Source organism: Callionymus lyra, chromosome 16 (assembly GCF_982586985.1).
Source record: "Callionymus lyra chromosome 16, fCalLyr1.hap1.1, whole genome shotgun sequence".
Classification (NCBI taxonomy): Eukaryota; Metazoa; Chordata; class Actinopteri; order Syngnathiformes; family Callionymidae; genus Callionymus; species Callionymus lyra.
In genome coordinates this window covers 24,159,434-24,180,070 of record NC_141833.1, presented here as the reverse complement: position 1 = coordinate 24,180,070, position 20,637 = coordinate 24,159,434, and the positions used below count along the sequence as shown (strand labels likewise).

General features: G+C 43.3%; 3 protein-coding genes across 4 annotated transcripts in view; 1 reads left to right on the top strand and 2 right to left on the bottom strand.

Moving 5' to 3' along the window:
- The first annotated feature begins 1,060 nt into the window (after positions 1-1,060).
- thoc1 (THO complex 1) lies at positions 1,061-7,252 on the top strand. The gene is made up of 21 exons (XM_087811599.1): positions 1,061-1,155; positions 1,332-1,405; positions 1,467-1,527; positions 1,583-1,652; positions 1,722-1,840; positions 1,902-1,950; positions 2,005-2,100; positions 2,159-2,241; positions 2,293-2,366; positions 2,430-2,538; positions 2,591-2,725; positions 4,052-4,152; positions 4,204-4,270; positions 4,383-4,433; positions 5,150-5,220; positions 5,273-5,368; positions 5,427-5,492; positions 5,545-5,628; positions 5,952-6,099; positions 6,774-6,858; positions 6,919-7,252. Exons 1-21 carry the CDS (start codon positions 1,108-1,110, stop codon positions 7,194-7,196), a joined length of 1,965 nt encoding a protein of 654 aa, XP_087667725.1. The 5' UTR covers positions 1,061-1,107; the 3' UTR covers positions 7,197-7,252.
- A 762-nt stretch (positions 7,253-8,014) lies between these two features.
- Positions 8,015-16,587, bottom strand: usp14 (ubiquitin specific peptidase 14 (tRNA-guanine transglycosylase)). Its single transcript, XM_087811728.1, has 16 exons — positions 16,471-16,587; positions 15,217-15,362; positions 14,778-14,810; positions 14,607-14,711; positions 13,249-13,352; positions 13,122-13,180; positions 12,929-13,059; positions 12,789-12,869; positions 12,365-12,438; positions 12,179-12,293; positions 11,449-11,514; positions 11,301-11,393; positions 10,880-11,008; positions 10,762-10,822; positions 8,359-8,466; positions 8,015-8,303 (listed from the first exon to the last, which is right to left on the bottom strand). Exons 1-16 carry the CDS (start codon positions 16,484-16,486, stop codon positions 8,164-8,166), a joined length of 1,461 nt encoding a protein of 486 aa, XP_087667854.1. The 5' UTR covers positions 16,487-16,587; the 3' UTR covers positions 8,015-8,163.
- Positions 16,588-18,331: 1,744 nt separating this feature from the next.
- rock1 (Rho-associated, coiled-coil containing protein kinase 1) overlaps positions 18,332-20,637 on the bottom strand; it is a 44,322-nt gene continuing 42,016 nt past the window's right edge. Inside the window, exon 33 of one of the 2 annotated variants that reach the window (XM_087810410.1) lies at positions 18,332-20,131. In XM_087810410.1, the coding sequence (XP_087666536.1) occupies positions 20,080-20,131 (52 nt within the window). In that variant the 3' untranslated portion in view covers positions 18,332-20,079. The remainder of the gene's footprint in view (positions 20,132-20,637) is intronic. The other variant, XM_087810411.1, reaches the window with a different exon arrangement.

Below are 20,637 nucleotides of genomic sequence, written 5' to 3'. Positions count from 1 at the left end.
TTCATCTGAGCAGAGCTGCCGTGTTTCAGAAAAGAAAGTCAAGAGTAAAAAAATAAAAGTATTATCAAGAATCAAATATATGTTGAGTGACAGCCTCAGGTACTGACCACTGCCCTTCACTAGTGTGTGTCGTTGTTATCATGAGAGTCTCTCACGGTTCACTCCCTCTCGCCTCTTATCAGCTCCGGCAGATGAAACCATGAACCAGAATCTTCTTGAACCATGTTGTCTTCAGATTACCTCTGACCTCTGACCGGATGATTGACAGCTCAGAGCTGGAAACACATCAGAGTCAACGACGAAATATAGTTTCTCATGAATCGATGAATCTGTGATCGTTTGTTCTTCAGCGTCAATCAACAGAGCAGCTTCTTTTCTTCATACAACAGCGCCACCTATCGACCGAATCTAGAATTACAAGTAAAGGCGCAGAAAATGTGTAACATCACAAGAAAATATTTTTCATTATATTTAAGAGAATATTGTTTTTTTGAGATACAGTTTTATCCATTTTTATCCGTGTTTTTAATTTAAATCACTTAAATATTCTGGTTATGTCATGAAAAAGTTTAATTCATAGACAAATATTTAGTAAATGCATTAATTTAAACGTAATTTAAATGTTTTTCTACTACATCATGAATAAAAAACTTTAATGAGTGTTATATTGAAGGAATAAAGTTACAATTAATGAGGAAAACTATCCAAAAATAAACCATGAAATGTGTGATTTGGTGAGAAAGTGATAAACATTATTAGATCGATTGATTAACCTAATTATAATAATTATAATTATTACATTATAATAATAACGTTGTTGTAAGTACTTCTACTTCATGTATTTAATATTTGTAAATCCGGTTAAAATGCAAACTGAAGTAAGTAAGACATTTAATATATAACAGGTTTATTTGCTTGACGTAGTTTATTTTTACGTGAATTACAAAAACAAAAGTTATAAAATAATTAAAACGTCGAGGCGACATAATAACGCGCTGCAGCGGTTCCTCCAGCAGGTGTCGCTGTGAGCACCGACGCATCTAACGACGCTCCAGGCGGACACGCGAAGAAGGCGACGAGCGTTTCCAGGTCCAGACGCGACGAAAAATGTCTCAGATTTTATTCAATTTCACTGAAGCTCGAGACAAATTCACGGTAAGAAACAGAAAAACATTTGATATTTGAACAGAAACAAACTCGTGTGTGAAATATTGACTCGTTTGCTCTCGCGTTGATGCTTGTTAGCCTATGTTAGCCTAGCATGTTGCTAACGTTGCTCACGTTTGTGTTTGTCTTCAAAACAAAGACGAATTCTCGTGTTTTTCTCCCAGTCTTCCGCCAAACACTCCGTCACCTCCAAGAACTACAACCATCTGGTGAACACGTTCAACCAGATCTCGGGAAAGTAAGTGTTTTGTGCTCGTTTGGAACGTGGAGTTTGTTCTAAAGTGATGGTGTTTGTTCAGTGAGACCGAGAAGAAGACGACCCTGGATCAGTCTCTGCGGGCGGTTCTGGGAGATCAGATCGTGAGTCTCCGGGTCTCCATGTTCTGGTGGAACACGTTCTAAAGTCTGTCTGCAGGTCGAGCAGAAGACGAGCTGCGACGAGTATCTGTCCGTCATCGACCTGAGCATCGACGCCGTCACTCAAGGTGGAGCCGATGAAGATCATCATGTGGTTCTGGTGATGAACTTTGACCTGTGACCCCCTCCTCGCGCAGGTATCTGCCCGGCCACGACGCCCTTCATCCTGCTCGCCGACGTCCTGGACTGTCTTCCTCTGGACCAGTGTGACACCATCTTCTCGTTCGTGGAGGACAACGTCTCCACCTGGAAATCGGTAAATGAAACCTGACGCCGGAGAAGGTTCTTGTCCAGCATCAGCTCTTCTTCTGTTCCAGAACTCCTTCTACACGGCGGGAAAGAACTACTTGCTAAGGATGTGCAACGGTGAGTCAGAAGCTTTCCTTCGACGTTCCAGACTTAACTTGTCTTAACTTTCAGATCTTCTGAGGAGGCTCTCCAAGTCCCAGAACACGGTCTTCTGTGGACGCATCCAGCTCTTCCTGGCCAGACTCTTCCCTCTGTCGGAGAAATCAGGTGAGTTTCCACAGAAGACGCCGATGACAGGAAGTGGCTGACGCTGACTTCCTGTCAGGTCTGAATCTCCAGAGTCAGTTCAACCTGGAGAACATCACGGCGTTCAACAAGAATGAGCAGGAGAGCACGCTGGGTCAGAAGGTAACGCCTCAGCCTCGACGTCTCTGGTCCGGTTTAACTGTTCTTTGACAGAACACGGAGGAGAAGGAAGAAGGGATGGAGGTGGAGGAAGGAGAGATGTGGGAGGAGGAAGCTCCGGCGCCGTGGTCTGTATCTTCACTGAACTCATCCCAGTTTTCTGAATCCTAACCGTTGTACTTCCTTCTCAGCGCCATCCCCATCGACTACAACCTGTACAGGAAGTTCTGGACTCTGCAGGACTACTTTCGAAACCCGGTCCAATGTTACGACAAGTTCTCCTGGATGACCTTCCTGAAGGTGACGAGAAGGTTTGAGTCGACGAGAGGATTTTAACTGGGTTTGTTTGCAGTTTTCCGACGAGACGTTGGCCGTTTTCAAGAGCTTCAAGCTGGACGACACGCAGGCGTCCAAGAAGAAGCTGGAGGAGATGAGAGCCGCCAAAGGAGAACACGTTTACTTCGCCAAGTTCCTCACCAGCGAGAAGGTGAGTCTCGTTCTTTTAGGAGCTCTTTACGTGTCATTGTTGTACGACAATTACCTTATTACCCTGTAGTATTACTCTGTGAGAGGTCGGTAGTATTTGTCTACGAGGGTCTGAAGTATTCGTCTACGAGGGTCTGCAGTATTCGTCTACGAGGGTCTGCAGTATTCGTCTACGAGGGTCTGCAGTATTCGTCTACGAGGGTCTGCAGTATTCGTCTACGAGGGTCTGCAGTATTCGTCTACGAGGGTCTGCAGTATTCGTCTACGAGGGTCTGCAGTATCCGTCTACGAGAGTCTGCAGTATTTGTCTACGAGGGTCTTTAGTATTTGTCTACGAGGGTCTTTAGTATTTGTCTACAAGGGTCTTTAGTATTCGTCTACGAGGGTCTGCAGTATTCGTCTACGAGGGTCTGCAGTATTCGTCTACGAGGGTCTGCAGTATTTGTCTACGAGGGTCTTTAGTATTTGTCTACGAGGGTCTTTAGTATTCGTCTACGAGGGTCTGCAGTATTCGTCTACGAGGGTCTGCAGTATTCGTCTACTAGGGTCTGCAGTATTCGTCTACGAGGGTCTGCAGTATTTGTCTACGAGGGTCTTTAGTATTCTTCTACGAGGGTCTGCAGTATTCGTCTACGAGGGTCTTTAGTATTCGTCTACGAGGGTCTGCAGTATTCGTCTACGAGGGTCTGCAGTATTCGTCTACGAGGGTCTGCAGTATTCGTCTACGAGGGTCTGCAGTATTCGTCTACGAGGGTCTGCAGTATTCGTCTACGAGGGTCTTTAGTATTCGTCTATGAGGGTCTTTAGTATTCTTCTACGAGGGTCTTTAGTATTCTTCTACGAGGGTCTGCAGTATTCGTCTACGAGGGTCTTTAGTATTTGTCTACGAGGGTCTGCAGTATTCTTCTACGAGGGTCTTTAGTATTCGTCTACGAGGGTCTGCAGTATTCGTCTACGAGGGTCTGCAGTATTCGTCTACGAGGGTCTGCAGTATTCGTCTACGAGGGTCTGCAGTATTCGTCTACGAGGGTCTGCAGTATTCGTCTACGAGGGTCTGCAGTATTCGTCTACGAGGGTCTGCAGTATTCTTCTACGAGGGTCTTTAGTATTCTTCTACGAGGGTCTGCAGTATTTGTCTACGAGGGTCTTTAGTATTCTTCTACGAGGGTCTTTAGTATTTGTCTACGAGGGTCGACAGTATTTGTCTACGAGGGTCTGCAGTATTCTTCTACGAGGGTCTGAGTATTACTCGTGTCTTGAGAGTACTACTACGGAACTAAAGAGTACTATATAAGATGAAGTAACTGAAGCTCTGACTCCTCCTCAGCTCATGGACCTGCAGCTCAGCGACAGTAACTTCCGGCGTCACATCCTGCTGCAGTATCTGATCCTGTTCCAGTATCTGACCGGACAAGTCAAGTTCAAGAGGTAAAAGTGCGTCTCCATGACGACGCCGGTGATTGACAGGCCTGTGTGCAGCTCCAGCCTGACGCTCAACGACGAGCAGAACACCTGGATTGAGGACACCACCAAGCTGGTCTACCAGGTGAGACTCGTTAGTCCCTCATGACCCGGTGACCTCGTCCCTCATGACCCGGTGACCTCGTCCGTGACCCGGTGACCTCGTCCGTGACCCGCGTCTCACTTCCTGTCCGCAGCTGCTGCGAGAGATCCCGCCCGAAGGAGACAAGTTCGCCACCATGGTGGAGGTGAGTGTCTGAAGGTCGTGACCCCGTGTTCCTCACTCGTGTTCCTCACTCGTGTTCCTCACTCGTGTTCCTCACTCGTGTTCCTCACCCGTGTTCCTCACCCGTGTTCCTCACTCGTGTTCCTCACCCGTGTTCCTCACCCGTGTTCCTCACCCGTGTTCCTCACCCGTGTTCCTCACCCGTGTTCCTCACCCGTGTTCCTCACCCGTGTTCCTCACCCGTGTTCCTCACCCGTGTTCCTCACCCGTGTTCCTCACCCGTGTTCCTCACCCGTGTTCCTCACCCGTGTTCCTCACCCGTGTTCCTCACTCGTGTTCCTCACCCGTGTTCCTCACCCGTGTTCCTCACCCGTGTTCCTCACCCGTGTTCCTCACCCGTGTTCCTCACCCGTGTTCCTCACCCGTGTTCCTCACCCGTGTTCCTCACCCGTGTTCCTCACTCGTGTTCCTCACTCGTGTTCCTCACTCGTGTTCCTCACCCGTGTTCCTCACCCGTGTTCCTCACCCGTGTTCCTCACCCGTGTTCCTCACCCGTGTTCCTCACTCGTGTTCCTCACCCGTGTTCCTCACCCGTGTTCCTCACCCGTGTTCCTCACCCGTGTTCCTCACCCGTGTTCCTCACCCGTGTTCCTCACCCGTGTTCCTCACCCGTGTTCCTCACCCGTGTTCCTCACCCGTGTTCCTCACTCGTGTTCCTCACCCGTGTTCCTCCAACAGACAATCCTGAAGACGGAAGAAAACTGGAACCTGTGGAAGAACGAAGGATGTCCGAGCTTCGTCAAGGAACGGTAGGTCCAGGTCGATAAAGTTTGATTCGAAGGCTTGACTGTGGGTTCAAAGGCCGGCAGACGACAAACCCAAGAGGCCGTCCAGGAAGAGGCCGGCGCCCGAGGACTTCCTGGGGAAAGGTCCGGACCGGAAGATCTTCATGGGAAAGTAAGAAGATTGAAGCTGTCGCTCTTGATGCTTTTGATTGACAGCTCGTCTCCCGCAGCGACGAGTTGACGCGCCTCTGGAACCTGAACCACGACAACATGGACGCCTGCAAGTCTGAGACCAGGTAAGACTCGCCACAGGTGTGTGTGTGGAGAAGATACTCAAGGTCGTTTCAGGGAGTTCATGCCGTCGCTGGACGAGTTCTTCGCCGAAGCCATCGAACAGGCCGACCCGGTCAACATGGTGGAGGAGCAGTACAAGTGAGTGCTGGAGATGACATCTTGTTTGTTGAAATATATCGAAATATAGTTTTTTAATGTTTTTTTTTATTAAAGTCCAAGTTTTTCAGTCAAATTTTAAATGAAATAAAGTGTTTTTTTATTATTGAAGTAAAAACAAGTTGAAGAAACTTTTACGAGTGAATTAAGAGAAAAAACTTCACATGAAAAAAAATACAAAAATATTTTCACCTAAATGTTCAACTTTAACTTTACTTTGATTTACTTATATTTATATTGAACTAACTTTAAACTAGTAATAATTCGACCTCCACACCAGAAACTCAAGGTCGTTGTCTCCTCAGGGTCGTCAGGAACCCTAACTACGGCTGGCGAGCTCTGAGGCTCTTGTCCAGACGAAGTCCTCACTTCTTCCAGCCCATCAACCAGAAGTTCAAGTGTCTCGCAGACTATCTGGACACCATGGTCAGCAAACTGGCCAAAGAGCTGCCGGTAAGAACCTCGTGTGACGTCCAGAAGAACCTCGAGAAGAACCTGTAGAAACATCTGTAGAAGAACCTGTAGAAACATCTGTAGAAGAACCCGTAGAAACATATGTAGAAGAACCCGTAGAAACGTCTGTAGAAGAACCTGTAGAAACGTCTGTAGAAGAACCTGTAGAAACGTCTGTAGAAGAATCTGTAGAAACGTCTGTAGAAGAACCTGTAGAAACGTCTGTAGAAGAACCTGTAGAAACGTCTGTAGAAGAACCCGTAGAAACGTCTGTAGAAGAACCCGTAGAAACATCTGTAGAAGAACCCGTAGAAACATCTGTAGAAGAACCCGTAGAAACGTCTGTAGAAGAACCCGTAGAAACGTCTGTAGAAGAACCTGAAGAAAATAACTCATAGAAACACCTGTAGAAGAACCTCTAGAAGAACCTGAACTCGTAGAAACACCTGTAGAAACATTTGTAGAAGAACCTCTAGAAGAACCTGAAGAACTCGTAGAAACACCTGTAGAAACATTTGTAGAAGAACCTCTAGAAGAACCTGAAGAACTTGTAGAAACACCTGTATAAACATTTGTAGAAGAACCTGAACTCGTAGAAGAACCTGAAGAACTCGTAGAAACACCTGTATAAACATTTGTAGAAGAACTCGTAGAGACATGTGTTGTTGCCGCAGAAGGACATCCCGTCCGAGGAGATCAAGACGGGCGAGGAGGAGGACGACGAGAACGGAGACAACCTCCTGAAAGAAAGCAACGACAGTGAGTGGCGTCTTCTTCTCGTCCTCCTGACGACCGTCTCACGCCGACCTTCTCCTGCAGGTCCGAGCATCCAGAGCAAGCTGGTGACCAACCAGCAGATGGACGATCTGGCGGCGCGGCTCGGGTCGCAGTGGAGGACGCTGGCGTCGCAGCTGGAGATGAAGGCGTCCGAGCTGCGCGAGATCGAGACGGACGGCGAGGACGTGGAGATGCAGGCGAAGCTGCTGCTGGTCACATGGCAGGACCGCGAGGGAACCATGGCGACCGTGGAGAGCCTGGCGGCGGCGCTGACTTCGGCAGGATTCGCCGCGATGGCCGACGCTCTCCTGGAGCCTTGAACGCATCATTGATGCTCGTTTTTACTGCAGAACAATAAACACCTTTTTCTAACCTTTGACTCACGGCTTCCTTTTCATCGTGGAATTATTTTACATGTTTTATTAAAGTTTTGTAAAAAAAAATGTAAATGTTTAATTGTTTCCAACAATATGTTGCTTTGATCACATGATCTTGTCCTCGTCGCATGATTGGCTCAAAGTTTGATCCATTTTATTAGACGAATGAATAATTTTATTCTAATATTAAATGACAGTAAAATTCATTATATTTTGAAAGAATATTCAAATTTTTAATTACAATATTTTAATATGAAGTTTATTTCCTGAACCACTTGTTCCCTTAAACACTGAGTTACGCTTTAATGAACCTTTTTAAAATAAATCCAACCATAGAAGGTTCACTTCCAGGTCAGGAGGTCAACTTTTCTGTGTGTAGTTTGTTCTCGTTGTGTGGGTTTACTCCGGACACTCCAGTTTCCTCCCACAGTCCAGAAACTTACAGAGGGGTGTGTGTGTGTGTGTGTGATAAGACATGTTTTCTAGACTCTGAGCACTTGTGTGTTTGTTCTTCAAGATCTGAGTGATGACAACAGAGACTCGGTAACACAATAGAGCAGAACTAAAAGTTGGAAATACATGTACATTAAAAGTGTGTGTGTGTGTAGGTGTAGGTGTAGGTGTGTGTGTGCGTGTAAGAAGGTGAGCGTGCGTGTGTGTATAAGAAGGTGTGTGTGTGTGTGTGTGTCCTCAGTCATCGTGCCTCAGTGACCACACCCACCTCTGAGCGACCTCTGACCTCTGAATAAAGCAGGTGTCGCTGGTGTTTGACGTCTTTATTGATCATGTGACCTGGAGTTCAAGGTTCAGAGAGAAGGTTTAAAAATGTCCACGTGTAGAAAACAAAGAGTTACAAAGAAACATGTGAATGTTATCAAAGTGAAAGACGGGTTTATTGCAGACGTGACTCTCACTCGCTCAGAGCCTCCAGACGCCGCGGTCCGTACAGCAGCACGTATGCTATATGCCAGTCGCCGCCGCCCGACAGGCGCAGGATGTCCTCGGGAGACACCAGGCTCACCTTGTCGTCGTCGAACTTCACCCACTCGTCTGAGGAGCACGGAGATGATGAGCGAGTGATGGATCCATGACAGCTGTCACTCACCTTCTTTTCTCTTCACCCAGCCCACGTAGTGACCCGACGAGCTGGAGCGACCTTGATGCGTCAGAACCGCCTGAAGGTCGTAGTAGCCGCTGTTGTTGGAGCCGACGTCTGTTTGGACGAATGAGCGTTAAGAACTATTACTTTGATTCACTTTAACTTTACTTTGATTCACTTCGGCGTTACTTTGATTCACTTCGGCGTTACTTTGATTCACTTTAACTTTACTTTGATTCACTTCGGCGTTACTTTGATTCACTTTAACTTTACTTTGATTCACTTCGACGTTACTTTGATTCACTTCGGCGCTACTTTGATTCACTTCGGCGTTACTTTGATTCACTTTAACTTTACTTTGATTCACTTCGGCGTTACTTTGATTCACTTTAACTTTACTTTGATTCACTTCGACGTTACTTTGATTCACTTCGGCGTTACTTTGATTCACTTCGGCGTTACTTTGATTCACTTCGGCGTTACTTTGATTCACTTTAACTTTACTTTGATTCACTTCGGCGTTACTTTGATTCACTTTAACTTTACTTTGATTCACTTCGACGTTACTTTGATTCACTTCGGCGCTACTTTGATTCACTTTGGCGTTACTTTGATTCACTTTAACTTTACTTTGATTCACTTCGGCGTTACTTTGATTCACTTTAACTTTACTTTGATTCACTTCGACGTTACTTTGATTCACTTCGGCGTTACTTTGATTCACTTCGGCGTTACTTTGATTCACTTCGGCGTTACTTTGATTCACTTTAACTTTACTTTGATTCACTTCGGCGTTACTTTGATTCACTTTAACTTTACTTTGATTCACTTCGACGTTACTTTGATTCACTTCGGCGCTACTTTGATTCACTTCGGCGTTACTTTGATTCACTTTAACTTTACTTTGATTCACTTCGGCGTTACTTTGATTCACTTTAACTTTACTTTGATTCACTTCGACGTTACTTTGATTCACTTTAACTTTACTTTGATTCACTTCGGCGTTACTTTGATTCACTTTAACTTTACTTTGATTCACTTCGGCGTTACTTTGATTCACTTTAACTTTACTTTGATTCACTTCGACGTTACTTTGATTCACTTCGGCGTTACTTTGATTCACTTCGGCGTTACTTTGATTCACTTCGGCGTTACTTTGATTCACTTCGGCGTTACTTTGATTCACTTTAACTTTACTTTGATTCACTTCGGCGTTACTTTGATTCACTTTAACTTTACTTTGATTCACTTCGACGTTACTTTGATTCACTTCGGCGCTACTTTGATTCACTTCGGCGTTACTTTGATTCACTTTAACTTTACTTTGATTCACTTCGGCGTTACTTTGATTCACTTTAACTTTACTTTGATTCACTTCGACGTTACTTTGATTCACTTCGGCGTTACTTTGATTCACTTCGGCGTTACTTTGATTCACTTCGGCGTTACTTTGATTCACTTCGGCGTTACTTTGATTCACTTCGGCGTTACTTTGATTCACTTTAACTTTACTTTGATTCACTTCGGCGTTACTTTGATTCACTTTAACTTTACTTTGATTCACTTCGACGTTACTTTGATTCACTTCGGCGCTACTTTGATTCACTTCGGCGTTACTTTGATTCACTTTAACTTTACTTTGATTCACTTCGGCGTTACTTTGATTCACTTTAACTTTACTTTGATTCACTTCGACGTTACTTTGATTCACTTCGGCGTTACTTTGATTCACTTCGGCGTTACTTTGATTCACTTCGGCGTTACTTTGATTCACTTCGGCGTTACTTTGATTCACTTTAACTTTACTTTGATTCACTTCGGCGTTACTTTGATTCACTTTAACTTTACTTTGATTCACTTCGACGTTACTTTGATTCACTTCGGCGCTACTTTGATTCACTTCGGCGTTACTTTGATTCACTTTAACTTTACTTTGATTCACTTCGGCGTTACTTTGATTCACTTTAACTTTACTTTGATTCACTTCGACGTTACTTTGATTCACTTCGGCGTTACTTTGATTCACTTCGACGTTACTTTGATTCACTTCGACGTTACTTTGATTCACTTCGGCGTTACTTGGATGTACTTCAACGTTACTTTGATGTACTTCAACGTTACTTGGATGTACTTCAACGTTACTTGGATGTACTTCAACGTTACTTGGATGTACTTCAACTTGACTTGAAAATACAATAATTAAATTAATTTAAAATATTATTTCTGTCTGAAAGCCGTTTTGAAATGAATATAACATTTTATATAAATATATTTTCTGTGACTAAAAAAAAGTTTAAAACTGTGACTAAGTTTTAAACTTTTAAAACTAGTAAAACTAACTAAATGGTTTGAACTAGTTTTGTTGAAGAATACCATCAATAACTGTCACCTGTCAATCAAAAGTCTCACCTTCAGCGAACGAGAACGGCTCATATTTAATCTCCTTCACGGCGACTTCTTTCTTGGTCGTCTGTGGAACACAAACCTTCATGAGCTTCAGGTCTGGAGACACTCATCTTCTCCGAACCTTCTGCTGCTGCTGCTCCAGCTTCTTGTCCTCCATCTCCTTGAACTTTGACCTCAGGGGCAGCATCTTCTGCTGCAGCTCGGCCGTGCACAGCTCGTACACGTCCAGCATGAGAGGGAACTTCACGTCCTGAGGAGCAGAGCGGAGGTGAGACCTGGACCAGGAGGTGAGACCTGGACCAGGAGGTGAGACCTGGACCAGGAGGTGAGACCTGGACCAGGAGGTGAGACCTGGACCAGGAGGTGAGACCTGGACCAGGAGGTGAGACCTGGACCAGGAGGTGAGACCTGGACCAGGAGGTGAGACCTCGACCAGGAGGTGAGACCTGGACCAGGAGGTGAGACCTGGACCAGGAGGTGAGACCTGGACCAGGAGGTGAGACATGGACCAGGAGGTGAGACCTGGACACGACCGGACCCACCTTCAGGACTTTGGCGTTGACCGACTCCTTCTCCTTGTAGAAGAAGCGGACCATCTCCACGGTCAGGTACGCCGGGAGGCGGCTGAGTTTGGACTGAAGACACGGACGTTTAGGTCGTGAACAAACATCGACCTCGACCTCAACTCACCGACTTTATGTACAGAGCGTTTCTGTCCAACGTCGTAGACATTTTGGTGATTTCTTCCTGCAGACGCTGAGGAACGAGAGTCAAACATCTCGTGAAGACATGGATCCGCTTGACGACACAACTTTATATTCACGGATTTATTTAACACGTTTTAAACCTTTTATTTGAATCATAGTTTGTTACATTTCCGTAAAATAAAATGTTTTTACTGTTCTGCACATTAATGTAATTAATGTAACAGTTAATGTTTGTGTTGCAATTAAACATCGGGCCACTAGATGGCAGCAGTCGTTACTTTTAAACAATAGTAAGTAAGTAAGTCATTTTTATTTATATAGAACTTTCCAGACCATGGTCAAAGTATATACTTTAAAGGGTGAGATCCTGGTGATGACTGAGGACGAGAGGATGCAGAAAATGAGAAAATATAGATACAATGAAATATAGTTTTTTTTGGCTCTTTTTATGTATTGACATTCAACTGCACTGTATTGATTTAAAATAAACGAAGAGCCTTTACATCATATTTTATTTTATCGTAGTTCTTTTCTGGTTTAAATTTTAATTGAACTGAGGACGAGAGGATACAGTGAGTCCAGCAGCTTTTAAAGCTGATGTTTGGACACATTTTGGTTTGAAAACGAATGAAAGCAGTTACGACTTCAAGAGTCATGTGGTCTGTAAATACTACACAATACTCTACAATACTCCACCTAGTGGTGATACTCACCAGCCTCAGTCCGGTGGCGAGATACTTGACTTCCTGGTTGATGAAGCAGCTGAGCTGCAGTTGACTTTCCTTCCCTTTGATTGGCTCCTCGTCCTCAGACTCTGTGCACTTCATGCTGCGACACGTTTGATTGACAGATGTCAACACGACAGACGGTAGTTTTTTTTTTTTTTACTTCAACTGTACCTCGTTTCAAATTCTACTCCAAAATATTGGTCGATAAAATTCTTCTTCGAAGACGCTGAGCTGTCAGAGTCCGTCTGTCAAAACAAGTTAGTTATTGAAGAAGTCGGTTCAGATGTTGAAACACAGCTTTGATGAGATTCAAGTCACGTGTCGATTCTTCAGTGAACAGGTTTGACATGTTTAGTTGAAGTTTCATTTAAACTTGTTATTTTATTGTTATTTATTTGTAAAGTTGTTATTTTGGTCTCTTGCTGTGATGATTCAAATAGTTCACGTTAATAAATAAAAGAATCAAATGATTGTAGAAAGTTATTAAAAAAGTCAAATTCAAACGTTACAAGCGAGATGTTCATCATCATCTAACAAACACTGAGGGTCTGTGTTTGAAGATGAAACACGAGAAGTTCTTCAGACTAAGGTTCACCTCCATGGGCGTCTCCGGCTCCAGCGACTCCAGCTTCTGCTGAAGGACTCTCATCATCTGCAGCCAGCACTCGTTTGCGTCCTGGAGACACAGAGGTCATGAGACACCAGGACCAGAACCACAGGTCCACCACGACCCACCTGCTGGAGATACTGTCCCTGGTCTCCCTTCTCCGCGAACTGTGGGAAGGCCATGTGGAGGAACTGCAGCAGGATGATTGGCGGGAGGCTGGAGGAGGTCTTGTCCATCGTCTCGTAGAGGTCGCGTAGAGCTGAAGGTCACAGGAGGTCAACGTGAGTTCAAACACAGGTGAGTGTCGTCGTGAGGTCACACCTGCCGTGATGTACTGTGACGGGGCACTGGCACCTGAAGACCTCAGAGCTCCAGAATACCTGCAGGTCAACCAGAGTCAGGACTTCCATCGACGACCTTCAACGACCTTCGACGACCTTCGACTCACCTTCTCAGGGCAGTTTTCAGCTCAGGCACGGAGCGCAGACACTGCACTGTGGCGTTCATGTAACACGTGTTTCCAAGGTTGGTGAGTCCACAAGGAAGTTCCATCTGAGAAATTATTTATGGTCACATGTCGACATCGATCCATCGTTTCTCTACATTTATTTAAAATGTTTGAAACATTTTATTTTAATCATAGTTTGTTACGTTTCTCTAAAATAAAATACGTTTTTTACAGTTTACTGCACATGTTAATGTTTGTGTTGCAATTAAATATCGGGCCACTAGATGGCAGCAGTCGTTACTTTAAAACAATAGGATGAGATCCCGGCGATGACTGAGGACGAGAGGATACAGAAAAGGAGAAAATATAGATGCAATGAAATATCGACTTTTTAATGATATGTATTGAAATTCAACTGCACTGTATTGATTTAAAATAAACTAAAAGGGGCCTTAACGTTATATTTTATTTTTTATTGTAGTTTATTTCTGGTTTAACTTTTAATTGAACTAAGGACGAGAGGATACAGTGAGTCCAGCAGCTTTTAAAGATGATGTTTGGACATATTTTGGTGTGAAAACAAATGAAAGCAGTGACGACTGAGGACGAGAGGATACAGCGAGTCCAGCAGCTTTTAAAGCTGATGTTTGGACATATTTTGGTTTGAAAACAAATGAAAGCAGTTACGACTGAGGACGAGAGGATACAGTGAGTCCAGCAGCTTTTAAAGCCGATGTTTGGACATATTTTGGTTTGAAACAAATGAAAGTAGTTACGACTGAGGACGAGAGGATACAGTGAGTCCAGCAGCTTTTAAAGAGGATGTTTGGACATATTTTGGTGTGAAAACAAATGAAAGCAGTTACGACTGAGGACGAGAGGATACAGTGAGTCCAGCAGCTTTTAAAGAGGATGTTTGGACATATTTTGGTGTGAAAACAAATGAAAGTAGTTACGACTGAGGACGAGAGGATACAGCGAGTCCAGCAGCTTTTAAAGCTGATGTTTGGACATATTTTGGTTTGAAAACAAATGAAAGCAGTTACGACTGAGGACGAGAGGATACAGTGAGTCCAGCAGCTTTTAAAGCCGATGTTTGGACATATTTTGGTTTGAAACAAATGAAAGTAGTTACGACTGAGGACGAGAGGATACAGTGAGTCCAGCAGCTTTTAAAGCTGATGTTTGGACATATGTTGGTGTGAAAACAAATTAAAGTAGTTACGACTGAGGACGAGAGGATACAGTGAGTCCAGCAGCTTTTAAAGCTGAAGAGAAATGAACCATTTATGATCACACGTCGATCGATCGTTTCTCTGCATCATATTCCAGTCAAACGAGTCCTTCAACGTTCTCACCGCCGAGGCCAGCTGCTCTTCAGTCATGTCCTCCACAAACATGGGTCTGACAGCAGGTTCCTCCGGCAGAGCTTCGGCTGATCCCATCATGAGCAGCGTCATGCCCTTCAAGAGAGAACAGGAGCTTCAAACACAGGAGCTTCATCCACCTCAGAGTCTGGAGACACTCACGTCCTTCAGCTTGATGTTGCCCCAGTCGTCGTCCTGCAGCAGAGAAGTGAGTCAACCATAGATCTGTGACGCAGCAGATACTTTCACGAGCAGTTTTTATAACTTTGTTATTTTATTTGAGTTCTGTTTGTCATCAGTTGCATTTGAAAATATACATTTATTTTTCTTATGAATATAAACAAACATCAGTGACGTGTAGAATCTTTAGCTTCATCAACGTCTTTTCTGTGAAACCAACTTAACAGTTTATACAAACATTATTTCTATTATCATATTTGAACCGTCACGAGATGTTACTTGATCATTTCCTCAGAGTTTCTCTTAAAAAAGTCATGTTCTCTCTGTGAGATCAATAGAGTTTAAATCCATCAATATTTACTAAATAGATTGGTTGCCCTGGTGTGTGTTGTGTGTTGATGAAGGTGTGTAGATGGTTCACCTTCAAGGTGCCTCCCTTCACCATGACCTTCTGTCTGTCGGGCTGAACTCCTGTCAGAGCGAAGAGCTGAGCCTTGAAGACCATCGGAGGCTCTTCAGTGTTGAGCTCCACAGAATCGTACTTCTCTTTGCCCCACTTCACGTTCACTGAGGGCGACACGACACATGAGGACTCCAGAGTGACGACAACACAACGACACAACTGATCAACACGACACAAGACGACTGAAACAACACAAGTCACATCTGAGCATCGACTTATGTTCAATTAATTAATTGTTACTAAGAATCTAATGTGTTATAAAGATACATTATATGAATATAAACATGTATAAATGTAGTTATTAAGAAGCTAATGTGTTATAAAGATACATTATATGAATATAAACATGTATAAATGTAGTTATTAAGAAGCGAATGTGTTATAAAGATACATTATATGAATATAAACATGTATAAATGTAGTTATTAAGAAGCTAATGTGTTATAAAGATACATTATATGAATATAAACATGTATAAGTGTAGTTATGAAGAAGCTAATGTGTTATAAAGATACATTATATGAATATAAACATGTATAAATGTAGTTATTAAGAAGCTAATGTGTTATAAAGATACATTATATGAATATAAACATGTATAAATGTAGTTATTAAGAAGCTAATGTGTTATAAAGATACATTATATGAATATAAACATGTATAAATGTAGTTATTAAGAAGCTAATGTGTTATAAAGATACATTATATCAATATAAACATGCATAAATGCAGTTATTAAGAAGCTAATGTGTTATAAAGATACATTATATGAATATAAACATGTATAAATGTAGTTATTAAGAAGCTAATGTGTTATAAAGATACATTATATTAATATAAACATGTATAAATGTAGTTATTAGCTAACAAGCTAATGCAGTTTCCTTGTTTGTGTCAACTTGGCCTCACACACCGGCTCACAAAACGTTCACATTAAACGTCAGATTGTTGACGAAACACAAACACGTCCACGTTTGTCTTCTGTGTTTATTTGTTGTTTATTCTGTAAAAACGACGACATTGACGTGAAAACGCTCCAAAAGTGCTTCGTAACGTTAGCAGCTAACTGAGTGTTGTGCTAATGCTAACATGCTAATGCTAGGGCGCTGGACACGTGACAGCGGGTCCGGGTGAGACTCCGGGTGAGAAGGTTCTGGAGGTTCTGGAGGTTCTGAAGGTTCTGAAGGTACCGAAGGTAATGGAGGCTCGTACCTGTAAACACCGGCATGTTTGGCACCTGCGCGTCGACGCTGCTCTGCTGCTGAGTGTCTTCAGTCCAGAGCGAGAAGAAGCTTCAACTTCATTCAAACACAATGACGCTGCAACTCGTGACGTCAGAGCTGCGGGGCGGGTTGAGCTTAAAGATCGTCACTGACGACATTATTAATATTTTTATTTTATATACATTCATACGTTAAAGTTTCATTATTTAATGTATTATAGACGAGTTTTAATTAATTAAAATAATTCGCGCATAAATTCATGACATTAAAGTTACAAACAGTACAAAACCGTAGTTTTTTAATGTGTTTTTTTCATAACGTCAGTAGATGTCACTCGTGCTTTTCTGCAGGAGATACGAACTACAATTCCCACAATTCCTTGCAACGAACGCGTCGTCGTTGCTCCTGATTTATTTTTATTAAATCTTCAAATCTTAACGAAGTAAACATCGCTTGAAGTTCGAGATTGTATTTTAAACATATTTAATATTTGTTTGCTTCTCACGTGGTTCAGCGTAGACCCCGCGCTAGATGACGTCACTGCGTCATTAAATATATATACCTGTATATATTTGTACGTCATAATGCGACTGTTAATGTTTCACATCATCTCCACTAGAAGACTTTTAAACAAGAAATTGTATCATTTTATATAACATTCTCATCTTTTGATCAAAGCCTTTTTTTTAATAAAGACATTAAACTAATTTAAGTGATATTTTAAAAGATAAGACATGTTTTCTAGACTCTGAGCACTTGTGTGTTTGTTCTTCAAGATCTGAGTGATGACAACAGAGACTCGGTAACACAATAGAGCAGAACTAAAAGTTGGAAACACATGTACATTAAAAGTGTGTGTGTGTGTGTGTGTGTGTGTGTGTGTGTGTGTGTGTGTGTAGGTGTGTGTGTGTAGGTGTGTGTGTGTAGGTGTGTGTGTGTAGGTGTGTGTATGTAGGTGTGTGTGTAGGTAGGTGTAGGTGTGTGTGTGTGTGTAGGTACGTGTGTGTGTGTAGGTAGGTGTAGGTGTGTGTAGGTGTAGGTGTGTATGTAGGTAGGTGTAGGTGTGTATGTAGGTAGGTGTAGGTGTGTATGTAGGTAGGTGTAGGTGTGTATGTAGGTAGGTGTAGGTGTGTGTAGGTAGGTGTAGGTGTGTGTAGGTGTAGGTGTGTGTAGGTGTAGGTGTGTGTAGGTGTGTGTAGGTGTAGGTGTGTGTAGGTGTGTGTAGGTGTAGGTGTGTGTAGGTGTAGGTAGGTGTAGGTGTGTATGTAGGTAGGTGTAGGTGTGTGTAGGTGTAGGTAGGTGTGTGTGTGTATGTAGGTATGTAGGTGTGTGTAGGTAGGTGTAGGTAGGTGTAGGTGTGTGTAGGTGTAGGTGTGTGTAGGTGTAGGTAGGTGTAGGTAGGTGTAGGTGTGTGTAGGTGTAGGTAGGTGTAGGTGTGTATGTAGGTAGGTGTAGGTGTGTGTAGGTGTAGGTAGGTGTGTGTGTGTGTATGTAGGTATGTAGGTGTGTGTAGGTAGGTGTAGGTAGGTGTGTGTAGGTAGGTGTGTGTAGGTGTGTGTAGGTGTGTAAGAAGGTGTGTGTGTGTGTGTGTGTGTAAGAAGGTGTGTGTGTGTAGGTGTAAGAAGGTGTGTGTGTGTGTGTGTGTATAAGAAGGTGTGTGTGTGTGTAAGAAGGTGTGTGTGTGTGTGTGTAAGAAGGTGTGTGTGTGTAGGTGTAAGAAAGTGTGTGTGTGTGTGTGTGTGTGTGTAAGAAGGTGTGTGTAAGGTGTGTGTGTGCGTGTGTAAGGAGTTGAGTGACAGCTGCTGATCCATTGATTGATCCATTGATTGATCCATTGATGGATCCATTGATTGATAAAGATATGTTTATTGACATATCCATCAGTGCGACTCAATGCAACAAACCATGCAACTTAATCCGAGACCAGAGAAAATAGTTCCAGTGCTTTTCTTCTCAGCTGAACACGACGAGGTATCCCACAATCCTCTGGGGTTTCCCACAATCCTGTGCGGTATGTACACTGAAGCCGGGGTTTGCATTCGCGGGCCTGAAGGTCGTCCCGAAACTTGTCCAACGACACCAAACAATGCTAACTATTGCAATGTGTCCATAAAGTGGTAACTCTAGTAATCTTTATATATCTTTATATAACACCATGTTGGATCCACACGTGGCACTGAACGTCTGGAAGGAGAAGATATGGCAGTAAAACGACGTCTTTAAGGCACTAGGCGTCCGAACACCTCGTCTAATACAAATAATTTACAATTCAAACAGTGCACGTTTACAATGTTAACTTATATTTCCTTTTCAACCATCAATGTAAGGCAATACATTAGAAACATGTACCGACGGAAGCCACGACTGATCCATAAAAACGGTAAAATGATGCATAGAATTAAATGTTTCCATGAAGCTCTTAATACTCAAACGCTCGTGGATAAAAGGCAAAGACGAAAAGGCATCAGTCAGTTTAAAACACGTGATCTTGGTTCTCCTGAGACACGATCACTCACCGCTGCCACAGTACCTGGAACACCTGCAAACCCCTAATAACACCAGCGCTCCCTGGATTTGGCGACATCTTGTGGTTGAGAGCTGCAAGTAGGATATGTGAGGAAGGGTCACAGCAGCTCGGCAGCCTTTTTGTTTTTTTGTTTTTGTTTTTGTTTTCAACGTCCGGCGAAGCCTGGCGTCCGTCGTCCATCTGGAGTCTGGAGTCTGGAGTCTGGAGTGTCTCTCAAGAGTCTTCGTGGTGGAAGTAAAGGATTTAGGGAAGGAAAAGCACAGAATCCAGAAAGAAGATCCGACGAGACGGTTAGCTGAAAGACAGAGAGGCCAGTGAAGGAGGACGTGTCACCGGTTAGTAGAACTCAACTGAAGGAGCAGAAAAGATCGGGTCGGGAACCTGGTCCAGATCGTTGGTTCTGGACCAGAAGAGATTCAGATACATTTCATGTCCCTTTGAGTCTTTAATGGTGTGAAAGTGCATCAGTGTCGTGAGAACATTCATGTTTTGATGCTTTATTTCTTATTGGAATATTTATTGAAATGTTGTTCATCTTTTTAATCGAATTAATTCAATCATTTCTATTTTTAAAATGTTACTTTTTAAAGTAATTGAATATTTATTGAAGTATTTTCTCTTTTATAAACGCATTAAAGGGACTTATGTGTTTATATATTGAATTTAAAATGTATTTTAATTACTGGAATAATAAAATCAAACAACGTAAATATAAACATCCTTCATTTTAAAAATATAAAATACTTTTAAATGAAAAAAATAAACAATATTTTTGAATTAAGTGGAAATAATGCGATGGTAGAAAAACAACATTTCGATAAAAGGTTAAATCTTCGGACGACACTGATGAACTTAAACCTGCTTCTCTTAAAGGGCCTTGACTTGAGAAAATACAGCAACAATGTTTTCACGAAAGCGAGATAAAAACAAAGACTTTTTTAATTCTTTGATTCTCTGGAACTAAAGCACATTTTCTCAAGTGAAGGCGAGCTCTTGAGAACCAGAGTTGATCCCGACAGCGAGTCACGAGCGGACAGAGCAGCTATAATAGTCTAACTGGAGCAGGAAACATCAACAAGTGCTGGAGGTCGTGTCTGCTGCGTGGAGGCTGGACTGCGCTCGGCTACAACACAGGAGACAAACACTGGGTCATGTGACTGACGGAGCAGCACCGGCACCTCCTGACGACACACACACACACTCCACACACACACACACACCTGACACACACTCGACACACACCTGACACACACTCACACCTGACACACACACACACACACTCCACACACACACACACTCCACACACACACACACTCGACACACACCTGACACACACCCGACACACACCCGACACACACCCGACACACACCCGACACACACCCGACACACACCTGACACACACACACTCGACACACACACACCTGACACACACCTGACACACACACACACCCGACACACACCCGACACACACACACTCGACACACACCCGACACACACACACTCGACACACACCTGACACACACACACTCGACACACACCTGACACACACACACACACCTGACACACACCTGACACACACACACACACACACCTGACACACACCTGACACACACACACACACACCTGACA